General features: G+C 43.0%; 1 protein-coding gene across 1 annotated transcript; it reads right to left on the reverse strand.

Annotated features, from left to right (window-relative positions):
- Positions 1–293: 293 nt before the first annotated feature.
- LOC115123330 (XK-related protein 9-like) lies at positions 294–5,505 on the reverse strand. The gene is made up of 4 exons (XM_029652665.2): positions 4,750–5,505; positions 2,943–3,154; positions 1,654–1,736; positions 294–1,547 (listed from the first exon to the last, which is right to left on the reverse strand). Exons 1-4 carry the CDS (start codon positions 5,064–5,066, stop codon positions 993–995), a joined length of 1,167 nt encoding a protein of 388 aa, XP_029508525.1. The 5' UTR covers positions 5,067–5,505; the 3' UTR covers positions 294–992.
- Positions 5,506–14,553: the final 9,048 nt, after the last annotated feature.

A 14,553-nucleotide genomic window follows, 5' to 3' on the forward strand; every position in this document is an offset into this window, starting at 1 on the left:
CCACCAACTAGAATGTCCACCAACTAGAATGTCCACCAAATAGACTGTCAACAAAATAGACTGTCCACCAGCTAGAATGTCCACCAAATAGACTGTCAACCAAATAGACTGTCCACCAACTAGACTGTCCACCAACTAGACAGTCCACCAACTAGACAGTCCACCAACTAGACTGTCCACCAACTAGACAGTCCACCAAATAGACAGTCCACCAACTAGACAGTCCACCAGCTGGACTGTCCACCAGCTAGAATGTCCACCAAATAGACTGTCCACCAGCTAGAATGTCCACCAAATAGACTGTCCACCAACTAGACAGTCCACCAAATAGACAGTCCACCAAATAGACAGCCCACCAACTAGACAGTCCACCAACTAGACTGTCCACCAACTAGACAGTCCACCAACTAGACTGTCCACCAACTAGACAGTCCACTAACTAGACTGTCCACCAAATAGACAGTCCACAACTAGACAGTCCACCAAATAGACAGTCCACCAACTAAACTGTCCACCAACTAGACTGTCCACCAACTAGACAGCCAACCAACTAGACAGTCCACCAAATAGACAGTCCACCAGCTAGACAGTCCACCAACTAGATTGTCCACCAACTAGACAGTCCACCAACCAGACAGTCCACCAAATAGACAGTCCACCAACCAGACAGTCCACCAACTAGACAGTCCACCAACTAGACAGTCCACCAACCAGACAGTCCACCAACCAGACAGTCCACCAACCAGACAGTCCACCAACCAGACAGTCCACCAACTAGACAGTCCACCAACCAGACAGTCCACCAACTAGACAGTCCACCAACTAGACAGTCCACCAACCAGAGTTTGTCTCAGCAGTTACATTTCTCCAACTCATCCCCCTTAGCTGTTTAACAAAACAACGTGTCTGGGTGACACCTTTGTTGTTTTTCAAATGCCTGATTGTCCTTTTAACTCCTCCATATGAATATGTGGCGAATAGGAAGGTGAGCCTCAGAGCTGTAGGAAGTTCCTCATTCTCAGCATTGTATCTGGTTCTCTCTCCTGTCCCATGTGTCCATCCACCTCATCTGCCTGTAGACTCCTCCCTCTGGGGTGATAGACAGTATAATACAGAAGCAGATAAGCCAGCCCTAGAACGGTCCCTCCAAATATCAGCAGAGTCACCGGCCAAAAGTACTCAGCAGCGTTAACCTCTGGCCTCACCAGAACCAGCAGCAAAGGACCAGAGAGGTTCACAAACGCAAAGAGAACGTAGTACACAGCCATCTGCCATCTGGTATCCTGTCCTTTCACGTTAAAGAAGGTGAATATGAGGACGACTCCCACGATGATCCGATAGAGCCTCTCTAGACCTTTAGACGTGCAGAAGTCAGTACGGACCCAATGGGCCCAGAGGGTTCCGGCCAGCCAGACGACAGCCATTCCCAGGGTACTGTAGGGGCTGAGGACGAGGAAGAGGCTGAGGCTGAGGATGTGAGCGGTGATGGTCAACAGCTTGTATAGGAGGTAGACGAATGTAGGGAGGCCAGAAGGCATCTCTCGGACCTGGGGGTGTTATATTCATTATTATTATTTGATATATATATATATATATATGATAATATGATTATGTTATTATATATTATTATATGATATATTATTATTATATTACCTGGGGTAAGGATCGACGGAGACACCGGCGGTAGTCCACTATAGCCCAGGCGATGTTGATGAATGAGCCCACCATGCAGATGCCTGCACAGGGGAAGATGAGACACACATTAGAGAAGGATTTTACAATACTGGCATGTGTGAGAGACAGGCATGTGAGAGACAGGCATGTGAGAGACAGGCTTATGAGAGACAGGCATGTGAGAGACAGGCATGTGAGAGACAGGTATGTGAGAGACAGGCATGTGAGAGACAGGCATGTGAGAGACAGGCATGTGAGAGACAGGCATGTGAGAGACAGGCATGTGACATATTTGAGGTTGTGGTAGACATTCACTCACAAGGAGAGCAGCAGACCAGAGGGTCTAGTCTGGTTATTGTGTGGAGAGAAATGGAGAACAAAAGCTGTGGCAGTGGCTGCAGATTCTCACCCCCCCTCTTCCCTCCTCCCCCCCTCTTTCTCTCTCTCCCCCTCTCTCTCTCCTCCCCCCCTCTTTCTCTCTCTCCCCCTCTCTCTCTCCTCTCTCCCCCTCTTTTTCTCTCTCTCCCCCTCTCTCTCTCCTCTCTCTCCCCTCTCCTCCCTCTCTCTCCCCTCTCCTCCCTCTCTCTCTCCTCTCTCTCCCCTCTCCTCCCTCTCTCTCTCTCCTCTCTCTCCCCCTCTTTCTCTCTCTCCCCCTCTCTCTCTCCTCTCTCTCCCCCTCTCCTCCCTCTCTCTCTCCCTCTTTTCTCTCTCTCCCCCCTCTCTCTCTCTCTCTCTCCCTCTCCCTCCCTCTCTCTCCCCCCTCTCTCTCTCCCTCTCTCTCCCCTCTCCTCCCTCTCTCTCTCTCCTCTCTCTCCCCCTCTTTCTCTCTCTCCCTCTCTCTCTCCTCTCTCCCCCTCTCTCTCTCCTCTCTCTCCCCCTCCTCCCTCCCTCTCTCTCTCTCTCTCCCCCTCTCTCTCTCCTCTATCTCTCTTTCTCCTCTCTCCCCCTCTCTCTCTCCTCTCTCTCCCCTCTCTCTCTCTCTCTCTTTCCTCTTTCCCCCTCTCTCTCTCCCCCTCTTTCTCTCTCTCCCCTCTCTCTCTCCTCTCTCCCCCTCTCTCTCTCCTCTCTCTCCCCTCCCTCCCTCTCTCTCCTCTCTCTCCCCCTCTCTCTCCTCTATCTCTCTTTCTCCTCTCTCCCCTCTCTCTCTCTCTTTCCTCTTTCCCCCTCTCTCTCCTCTCTCTCCCCTCTCACCCACCCTCTCCCCCCTCTCTCTTTCTCTACCCCCCCCTCCCCCCATCTCTCTCTCTCACACACACACACATACACACATTGTATTGTGGACTTGTGTCCATGGCCCAGCAGGATATACATCTGGAAGAGGAGCTGAGGGACACTCTCCAGGAACGTCTCAAACAGTTTGAGCATGCTCAGATCGGTCGCCCGACCAAACAGGACCAAGTGGACCTCTCTGGAGAATTCAGCAGTCCCAGGTGACTTGAACCACACCGCCATGTATCCTGCCTTCAACAGGTGGTAGTACCTAACGGAGAGAGAGAGAGAGAGAGAGAGAGAGATGTGTGTCGGTATAGAGATAAACAGACTGCTGCAACCTGATTGGCTGAAGGCGATACGTAAACATCCGGGACAAGTATTAGCCACTGTTGCATTGTGGGTGAAAATGATGTTTCATAAAAGACACCGTATGCGTATTATCCTCGCCTTCTCAACATTAAATCGAGTTCAGGAAGACATTTTCAGGCTGAATGGAGAATGTTTGGTGTACAAACCGATCCACGGGTTATACAAGTGTATAGACATAGATCCCCTTTCGAACGGTGAGACGAAACGACTCAATATCGCTATCTGCCTTTGAGCTTCAACTAACCAAACAATTTGTGGACGCCAACGTTGTAACTTACTAAGTTACCGGTGGCACAATCACAGGATGACAATAAAGGTGTGTTGTATGGCTACTCAGCCATATCTTTTGGCTAGATAGCTACCTGGTAATTTAGTAATTAACAGGTCATCTATGGCAATCCATGGTAACTGGTCATTTATACTTTAATAACTTTTTTTTCTTTCATATAGTATTAAAATATATATATATATATATCTGTGTCATTATTCTCCATGAGTTTCTAGTAGACAGAGCATATGGTTCAAGATAAAATAGTTTAATTGATCAAATAAGCATCTAATCAACAATGGCGTTATTTTCAATTAACTCTGCAACTCTTCCAACTATTTACTTTTTTTCATAACAACCAACATTTTGGCACCAAAACATTTACAACAAAGACACATAGATATTGTGAAAAGGATATTTCAGGCTGAAACCCTCATATTAAAACACCGATTGTATTCACTATGATGATGGTTTATATTTAGGACAATGTTTATATATTATATTATATTTGTTTTACAGATTTGTCATTCTACTTTTAGTTTCTAAATCCTCTTATTTATTTATTATTTCCTATATTTGACATGTGATAATGCCACACAGAGTGCCAGAGATAATTACAGACACCAGTGATCTGGGCGGCAGGGTAGCCTAGTGGTTAGAGTGGAGGGGCGGCAGGGTAGCCTAGTGGTTAGAGTGGAGGGGCGGCAGGGTAGCCTAGTGGTTAGAGTGGAGGGGCGGCAGGGTAGACTAGTGGTTAGAGTGGAGGGGCGGCAGCGTAGACTAGTGGTTAGAGTGGAGGGGCGGCAGGGTAGCCTAGTGGTTAGAGTGGAGGGGCGGCAGGGTAGCTTAGTGGTTAGAGCGTTGGACTAGTAACCGAGCTGACAAGGTACAAATCTGTCGTTCTGCCCCCTGAACAGGCAGTTAACCCACTGTTCCTAGGCCGTCATTGAAAATAAGAATGTGTTCTTAACTGACTTGCCTGGTTAAATAAAGGTTAAAAAAAATTATAATAATAAAATAAAATAATCTGAAGTACCCCAAAAACTGCCACTATATGTCTTGTGAGAATTTACATAAAATCCTTGAAAGTTTTTGGTAAACTAATGGTAAAGTTTCCAGTAATATTCCGTCCGTTTCCACTCCTAATCTTGTGAACATCTCCAGCCAACGTCACTATAAAGTTGATAACAGAAGTAATCACATTTCAACCTCACATCATCACATACCTGGTGAAGATACCCATCTGCAAAACATGGAGTCCAATCAGTCTTCCTCTGTTCATCCCAGATATCAGCTTGTCTCCACCAGGATTAACCAGTGGGTTCCTCGTGTCATCTCTGTACCAGGTGTAGCTGAAGACCTGTGTGGCTGCTGAGCCAACCACCACAAACAGTAAAGTCAGCCCAGCCCAGACCAGGTTTCCAACCAGGAAGTACTTCACTGCTAGTCCAACGTCTGTCACAATGTCCACCAGGTAAAAGCCCAGTCCGATGACGGTACAGATCCATCGCGTTTTAGTGAACTCCGAGTCTGTTTGAAGCATGTTTTGGATGCTCAGGTTTTCACTTAACGGCAAATCCTAATTCCCACTTAAATCAAATGTTCACTTCGCCTCCCAAGTGACTTCAATGCACGAGGAAGTGGAAATTCGTTAGTTTATAGATGCTGTGGCTGGGTAATACTGGCTGAGTTTGTTTTTGGGGAGTTGGTGGTTCTGGACGGGTTTGCCTTGTTTTGGGGAGTTGGTGGTTCTGGACGGGTTTGCCTTGTTTTGGGGAGTTGGTGGTTCTGGATGGGTTTGCCTTGTTTTGGGGAGTTGGTGGTTCTGGACGGGTTTGCCTTGTTTTGGGGAGTTGGTGGTTCTGGACGGGTTTGCCTTGTTTTGGGGAGTTGGTGGTTCTGGACGGGTTTGCCTCAATTGACAATGTTCTGACTAATCCGAGATTTCCCGAGATTATTCTGTCCCCAATAATGTTTGAAATGACAAGAACTTCATGCCCTGTAAATGTATACGAAGTACAGAATATTATTAGGACAAAGTACAGAATATTATTAGGACAAAGTACAGAATATTATTAGGACAAAGTACAGAATATTATTAGGACAAAGTATAGAATATTATTAGGACAAAGTATAGAATGTTATTAGGACAAAGTAGAGAATATTATTAGGACAAAGTAGAGAATATTATTAGGACAAAGTATAGAATATTATTAGGACAAAGTATAGAATGTTATTAGGACAAAGTATAGAATATTATTAGGACAAAGTATAGAATATTATTAGGACAAAGTATAGAATATTATTAGGACAAAGTACAGAATGTTATTAGGACAAAGTAGAGAATATTATTAGGACAAAGTATAGAATATTATTAGGACAAAGTACAGAATGTTATTAGGACAAAGTAGAGAATATTATTAGGACAAAGTATAGAATATTATTAGGACAAAGTACAGAATGTTATTAGGACAAAGTACAGAATATTATTAGGACAAAGTACAGAATGTTATTAGGACAAAGTAGAGAATATTATTAGGACAAAGTATAGAATATTATTAGGACAAAGTAGAGAATATTATTAGGACAAAGTAGAGAATATTATTAGGACAAAGTAGAGAATATTATTAGGACAAAGTATAGAATATTATTAGGACAAAGTATAGAATATTATTAGGAGAATATTATTAGGACAAAGTAAAGAATATTATTAGGACAAAGTACAGAATATTATTAGGACAAAGTATAGAATGTTATTAGGACAAAGTATAGAATATTATTAGGACAAAGTTCAGAATATTATTAGGACAAAGTATAGAATATTATTAGGACAAAGTATTAGTATAATTTAGTCACATGCATATTTGAGAAACTATTAACAGATAAATAAACATCTAAACGTTCAAATCCATACATGGCTGTAAATGTATTCAGATGATGTGGCCTGCTTCCCTGATTGACCTTTGCCCTTTGCCTGCACTTTTCTCATCATAAAGAGAGAGAGGAAAGGGAACAGACTAATAGAGACAGGTAATGTAATAGACTAATAGAGACAGGTAATGTAATAGACTAATAGGGACAGGTAATGTAATAGACTAATAGAGATGGGTAATGTAGTAGAGACAGGTAATGTAATAGACTAATAGTGAGAGGGGTAGTAGAGACAGGTAATGTAATAGACTAATAGGGACAGGTAATGTAATAGACTAATAGAGACAGGTAATGGAATAGACTAATAGAGACAGGTAATGTAATAGACTAATAGAGACGGGTAATGTAATAGACTAATAGAGACAGGTAATGTAATAGACTAATAGAGACAGGTAATGTAATAGACTAATAGGGACAGGTAATGTAATAGACTAATAGAGATGGGTAATGTAGTAGAGACAGGTAATGTAATAGACTAATAGTGAGAGGGGTAGTAGAGACAGGTAATGTAATAGACTAATAGGGACAGGTAATGTAATAGACTAATAGAGACAGGTAATGTAATAGACTAATAGAGACAGGTAATGTAATAGACTAATAGAGACGGGTAATGTAATAGACTAATAGAGACAGGTAATGTAATAGACTAATAGAGACAGGTAATGTAATAGACTAATAGAGACAGGTAATGTAATAGACTAATAGAGACAGGTAATGTAATAGACTAATAGAGACAGGTAATGTAATAGACTAATAGAGACAGGTAATGTAATAGACTAATAGAGACGGGTAATGTAATAGACTAATAGGGACAGGTAATGTAATAGACTAATAGAGACAGGTAATGTAATAGACTAATAGAGACAGGTAATGTAATAGACTAATAGGGACAGGTAATGGAATAGACTAATAGAGATGGGTAATGTAGTAGAGACAGGTAATGTAATAGACTGCAATAGAGACAGGTAATGTAATAGACTAATAGAGGCAGGTAATGTAATAGACTAATAGAGATGGGTAATGTAGTAGAGACAGGTAATGTAATAGACTAATAGAGACAAGTAATGTAATATACTAGTAGTGAGAGGGGTAGTAGAGACAGGTAATGTAATAGACTAATAGAGACAGGTAATGTAATAGACTAATAAGGACAGGTAATGGAATAGACTAATAGAGATGGGTAATGTAGTAGAGACAGGTAATGTAATAGACTGCAATAGAGACAGGTAATGTAATAGACTAATAGAGGCAGGTAATGTAATAGACTAATAGAGATGGGTAATGTAGTAGAGACAGGTAATGTAATAGACTAATAGAGACAAGTAATGTAATATACTAGTAGTGAGAGGGGTAGTAGAGACAGGTAATGTAATAGACTAATAGAGACAGGTAATGTAATAGACTAATAGAGACAGGTAAATGTAATAGACTAATAGAGACAGGTAATGTAATAGACTAGTAGAGACAGGTAATGTAATAGACTAATAGAGACAGGTAAATGTAATAGACTAATAGAGACAGGTAATGTAAAAGACTAATAGAGATGGGTAATGTAATAGACTAGTAGAGACAGGTAATGTAATAGACTAATAGTGAGAGGTAATGTAATAGACTAATAGAGACAGGCAATATAATAGACTAGTAGTGAGAGGTAATGTAATAGACTAATAGAGACAGCTAAGGTAGACTGCTGATAACATATCCTGCCTAACATCACTACAACAGAGATCTAATCAATCAGTTTCATGTAGCTGGTGAGCTCTCCCTCCGTGTCCTGAACAATTACATAACCTCCTGTAGGAAGGAGCATCTTGTTCTGGTTCTTAGCTATAGAGACAGGTAATGTAATAGACTAATAGAGACAGGTAATGTAATAGACTAATAGAGACAGGTAATGTAATAGACTAATAGAGACAGGTAATGTAAAAGACTAATAGAGACAGGTAATGTAATAGACTAGTAGAGACAGGTAATGTAAAAGACTAATAGTGAGAGGTAATGTAATAGACTAATAGAGACAGGTAAATGTAATAGACTAATAGAGACAGGTAATGTAATAGACTAATAGAGACAGGTAATGTAATAGACTAATAGAGACAGGTAATGTAATAGACTAATAGAGACAGGTAATGTAATAGACTAATAGAGACAGGTAATGTAATAGACTAGTAGAGACAGGTAATGTAAAAGACTAATAGTGAGAGGTAATGTAATAGACTAATAGAGACAGGTAAATGTAATAGACTAATAGAGACAGGTAATGTAATAGACTAATAGAGACAGGTAATGTAATAGACTAATATAGACAGGTAATGTAATAGACTAATAGAGACAGGTAATGTAATAGACTAATAGAGACAGGTAATGTAAAAGACTAATAGAGACAGGTAATGTAATAGACTAATAGAGATGGGTAATGTAGTAGACTAATAGAGACAGGTAAATGTAATAGACTAATAGAGACAGGTAATGTAATAGACTAATAGAGACAGGTAATGTAATAGACTAATAGAGACAGGTAATGTAATAGACTAATAGAGACAGGTAATGTAAAAGACTAATAGAGACAGGTAATGTAATAGACTAATAGTGACAGGTAATGTAATAGACTAATAGTGACAGGTAATGTAATAGACTAATAGTGACAGGTAATGTAATAGACTAATAGAGACAGGTAATGTAATATACTAATAGTGAGAGGTAATGTAATAGACTAATAGAGACAGGTAATGTAATAGACTAATAGAGACAGGTAATGTAATAGACTAATAGAGACAGGTAATGTAAAAGACTAATAGAGACAGGTAATGTAATAGACTAATAGTGACAGGTAATGTAATAGACTAATAGTGAGAGGTAATGTAATAGACTAATAGAGACAGGTAATCATTCAAGTCTATTAAACATTGTTTTTACATTAATGCCAGTCAACCATCTGTCTCTTACATCTCACCACATTTATTCATTTTACTTTATTTTTTTTACCTTTATTTAACAAGGTTAAATCATTGAAGATAAAAAATGTTTACATTTCTTTACACTTCTTTTACAGTTTCCTCGGTCATTGTATCAAGTGGAAGTTGTCAGAACAAAGATTGATAAAAGACAACAACAACAACAACAATAGATTGTTCAATATTTTCTAGAAGTGAAGCACAGTGGTACTCACCGGTGTGTCTTCACTAGTCTTCCTCTTACTGTCAGTGACCAGGCACACTGCTCCAAGGTCCGTCTCTCTTCTGGAGCTCCACCCTGACAACCGTAACCAACACCCACAGTCATACGCCATTAAAGAGTCAACGCCTGGGCTGTGTGTGTGTGTGTGTGTGTGTGTGTGTGTGTGTGTGTGTGTGTGTGGTAGACCACTGACATGTGAGTTGATGTGTGTGAGAGGTAATGTCTCAATTAGCCAATTTCTCTACAAATGTACACACACAGACAGACACACGTGAGTCAACTCGAGGCATGGGTCTACTGTAAATACCACAAAGGGAAGTACACATTCTCAAAATTGTTCAGATTTCGTTTCAGGTTTGAGGTGTGCCAATGATGTCATCACTCATCACACTCTCTGATAACTCTGTGAATGCAGCGCTGAGTGTGAGAGAGTTTGGGTGTATGTTTGTGTGTGTGTGTGTGTGTGTGTGTGTGTGTGTGTGTGTGTGTGTGTGTGTGTGTGTTTGGGTGTGTATGTGTGTGTGTATGTTTGGGTGTGTGTGTGTGTGTGTGTGTGTTTGGGGTGTGTGTGTGTTTGGGGTGTGTGTGTGTGTGTGTGTGTTTGGGGGTGTGTGTGTGTGTGTGTGTGTTTGGGTGTGTGTGTGTGTGTGTGTGTTTGGGGTGTGTGTGTGTGTTTGGGTGTGTGTGTGTGTGTGTGTGGTTGGGGGGTGTGTGTGTGTGTGTGTGTGTGTGTGTGTGTGTGTGTGTGTGTGTGTGTGTGTGTGTGTGTGTGTGTGTGTGTGTACTTTTTGCGTACAAAGGGAGTCAAAGAAGTACATACATGAAGTGTAGTTGTGTAAAATCACAGGGTTCACCAAGACTTAGTGCTGAGCGATTTATGCTTTTTGAGGTCGGTTTGGTCCGTTCTGTCCGTCTGTCTGTCTGTCAGTCTGGTCAGTGTCTCTCTGTCTTCCTGGCCTGTCTGTCTGTCTTCTGGTCAGTGTCTGTCTGTATCTGTCTGTGTCTGTCTGTCTGTCTTCCTGGCCTGGCTGTCTGTCTTCTGGTCAGTGTCTGTCTGTATCTGTCTGTGTCTGTCTGTCTTGCTGGCCTGTCTGTCTGTCTTCTGGTCAGTGTCTGTCTGTATCTGTCTGTGTCTGTCTGTCTTCCTGGCCTGTCTGTCTGTCAGTCTGGTCAGTGTCTGTCTGTATCTGTCTATGTCTGTCTGTCTCTGTCTGTCTGTCTGTCTGTCTGTCTGTCTGTCTGTCTGTCTGTCTGTCTGTCTCTGGTCTGTCAGTCTGGTCAGTGTCTGTCTGTATCTGTCTATGTCTGTCTGTGTCTGTCTGTCTTCCTGGCCTGTCTGTCTGTATCTGTCTAAGTCTGTCTGTCTTCCTGGCCTGTGTGTCTGTCTGTCTGTCTGTGTGTCTGTCTGTGTGTCTGTCTGTCTGTCTGTCTGTCTGTCTGTCTGTCTGTCTGTCTGTCTGTCTGTCTGTCTGTCTGTCTGTTCCTCTGTCTGTCTGTCTGTCTCTGGTCTGTCTCTCTGGTCTGTCTCAGTTCATTTCTGAGATATTATTCTCCAAGGATCTGACCCTAATTAGTTTGAAGGAAATGAAAGAGCAAACCTAAAGTATTACACAACTCAACAGCACTACTTCATTGAAATGTGGGTTGTTCTAATCTACTCAAACGCACCTTTTTCTGGGTCACACAGAAGACTCAGTTCAGTATTTTAACACGTATTAGAACCATCAATTCTAGGTCCATTTATATGGACACAGTCAGGTAGAAAACAGGAAAGAGGCAGATATATCCATTTTAAAAAATAAACAAAATGGTTTCTCTCACCCAAAATACACCTGTACAGAGACAGTAAAGCACTAAATCCACTCTGGCCGTTCAGGGATTAAAAACCCAAGAGTGGTCATCCCTGAGGAAACAGGTCAAAGCTATGGTTTCATCCCTGAGGAAACAGGTCAAAGCTATGGTTTCACCCCTGAGGAAACAGGTCAAAGCTATGGTTTCATCCCTGAGGAAACAGGTCAAAGCTATGGTTTCATCCCTGAGGAAACAGGTCAAAGCTATGGTTTCACCCCTGAGGAAACAGGTCAAAGCTATGGTTTCATCCCTGAGGAAACAGGTCAAAGCTATGGTTTCACCCCTGAGGAAACAGGTCAAAGCTATGGTTTCTATCCTGTCACAACCCTATAAGGAAAGTCTTTACATGGATTGTCCCAAGTAGATGGTCCGTAGATGTTCAATAACGCCACATTTAAACTAACTGTCTATGAAACATAACCTTAACTAAACCCTGACCTAAACCCTTATCCTAACACTGAACTTTAATGAGATGTTTAATCCAAGTATGCAGTGAGGTGTGAGTAAACTGTGAAACAAGTTGCAGATGTATTCCTCCCGAAAAACAACAACGTTCTTCCCTGTAGGTAAACAAGAGCTGTAACATGGGTTATATGTCTACTTCCGGCGCCGACAGAGATGGCCGCCTCGCTTCGCGTTCCTAGGAAACTATGCAGTTTTTTGTTTTTTTACGTGTTATTTCTTACATTAGTACCCCAGGTCATCTTAGGGTTCATTACATACAGTCGAGAAGAACTACTGAATATAAGATCAGCGTCAACTCACCATCAGTACGACCAAGAATATGTTTTCCGCGATGCGGATCCTGTGTTCTGCCTTACAAACAGGACAACGGAATGGATCGCATGCAGCGACCCAAGAAAACGACTCCGAAAAAGAGGGAAACGAGGCGGTCTTCTGGTCAGACTCCGAAAAAGGGCACATCGCGCACCACTCCCCAGCATTCTTCTTTCCAATGTCCAGTCTCTTGACAACAAGGTTGACGAAATCCGAGCAAGGGTGGCATTCCAGAGGGACATCAGAGACTGCAACGTTCTCTGCTTCACGGAAACATGGCTCACTGGAGAGACGCTATCCGATGCGGTGCAGCCAACGGGTTTCTCCACGCATCGCGCCGACAGAAACAAACATCTTTCTGGTAAGAAGAGTGGCGGGGGCGTATGCCTCATGACTAACGAGACATGGTGTGATGAAGGAAACATACAGGAACTCAAATCCTTCTGTTCACCTGATTTAGAATTCCTCACAATCAAATGTAGACCGCATTATCTTCCAAGAGAATTCTCTTCGATTATAATCACAGCCGTATATATCCCCCCCAAAGCAGACACATCGATGGCTCTGAACGAACTTTATTTAACTCTTTGCAAACTGGAAACCATTTATCCGGAGGCTGCATTCATTGTAGCTGGGGATTTTAACAAAGCTAATCTGAAAACAAGACTCCCTAAATTTTATCAGCATATCGATTGCGCAACCAGGGGTGGTAAAACCTTGGATCATTGTTACTCTAACTTCCGCGACGCATATAAGGCCCTGCCCCGCCCCCCTTTCGGAAAAGCTGACCACGACTCCATTTTGCTGATCCCTGCCTACAGGCAGAAACTAAAACAAGAGGCTCCCACGCTGAGGTCTGTCCAACGCTGGTCAGACCAAGCTGACTCCACACTCCAAGACTGCTTCCATCACGTGGACTGGGACATGTTTCATATTGCGTCAGATAAAAATATTGACGAATACGCTGATTCGGTGTGCGAGTTCATTAGAACGTGCGTCGAAGATGTCGTTCCCATAGCAACGATAAAAACATTCCCTAAACAGAAACCGTGGATTTATGGCAGCATTCGCGTGAAACTGAAAGCGCGAACCACTGCTTTTAATCAGGGCAAGGTGACCGGAAACATGACAGAATATAAACAATGCAGCTATTCCCTCCGCAAGGCTATTAAACAAGCTAAGTGTCAGTACAGAGACAAAGTGGAATCTCAATTCAATGGCTCAGACACAAGAGGCATGTGGCAGGGTCTACAGTCAATCACGGACTACAAGAAGAAACCCAGCCCAGTCACGGACCAGGATGTCTTGCTCCCAGGCAGACTAAATAACTTTTTTGCCCGCTTTGAGGACAATACAGTGCCACTGACACGGCCTGCAACGAAAACATGCGGTCTCTCCTTCACTGCAGCCGAGGTGAGTAAGACATTTAAACGTGTTAACCCTCGCAAGGCTGCAGGCCCAGACGGCATCCCCAGCCGCGCCCTCAGAGCATGCGCAGACCAGCTGGCCGGTGTGTTTACGGACATATTCAATCAATCCCTATACCAGTCTGCTGTTTCCACATGCTTCAAGAGGGCCACCATTGTTCCTGTTCCCAAGAAAGCTAAGGTAACTGAGCTAAACGACTACCGCCCGTAGCACTCACTTCCGTCATCATGAAGTGCTTTGAGAGACTAGTCAAGGACCATATCACCTCCACCCTACCTGACACCCTAGACCCACTCCAATTTGCTTACCGCCCAAATAGGTCCACAGACGATGCAATCTCAACCACACTGCACACTGCCCTAACCCACCTGGACAAGAGGAATACCTATGTGAGAATGCTGTTCATCGACTACAGCTCGGCATTCAACACCATAGTACCCTCCAAGCTCGTCATCAAGCTCGAGACCCTGGGTCTCGACCCCGCCCTGTGCAACTGGGTACTGGACTTCCTGACTGGCCGCCCCAGGTGGTGAGGGTAGGCAACAACATCTCCTCCCGCTGATCCTCAACACGGGGCCCCACAAGGGTGCGTTCTGAGCCCTCTCCTGTACTCCCTGTTCACCCACGACTGCGTGGCCACGCACGCCTCCAACTCAATCATCAAGTTTGCGGACGACACAACAGTGGTAGACTTGTTTACCAACAACGACGAGACGGCCTACAGGGAGGAGGTGAGGGCCCTCGGAGTGTGGTGTCAGGAAAATAACCTCACACTCAACGTCAACAAAACTAAGGAGATGATTGTGGACTTCAGGAAACAGCAGAGGGAACACCCCTATCCACATCGATGGAACAGTAGTGGAGAG

This window comes from Oncorhynchus nerka, linkage group LG6 (assembly GCF_034236695.1).
Source record: "Oncorhynchus nerka isolate Pitt River linkage group LG6, Oner_Uvic_2.0, whole genome shotgun sequence".
Taxonomy (NCBI): domain Eukaryota; kingdom Metazoa; phylum Chordata; class Actinopteri; order Salmoniformes; family Salmonidae; genus Oncorhynchus; species Oncorhynchus nerka.

Coding starts and splice junctions, on each gene's coding strand:
- LOC115123330 (XM_029652665.2), bottom strand. CDS start 5,066: ATGCTTCAAACAGACTCGGAGTTCACTAAAACGCGATGGATCTGTACC. Junction 3,155..4,749: donor CAGATGGGTATCTTCACCAG/GTATGTGATGAT, acceptor TCTCTCCGTTAG/GTACTACCACCTGTTGAAGG. Junction 1,737..2,942: donor ACACAAGTCCACAATACAAT/GTGTGTATGTGT, acceptor TCCCCTGTGCAG/GCATCTGCATGGTGGGCTCA.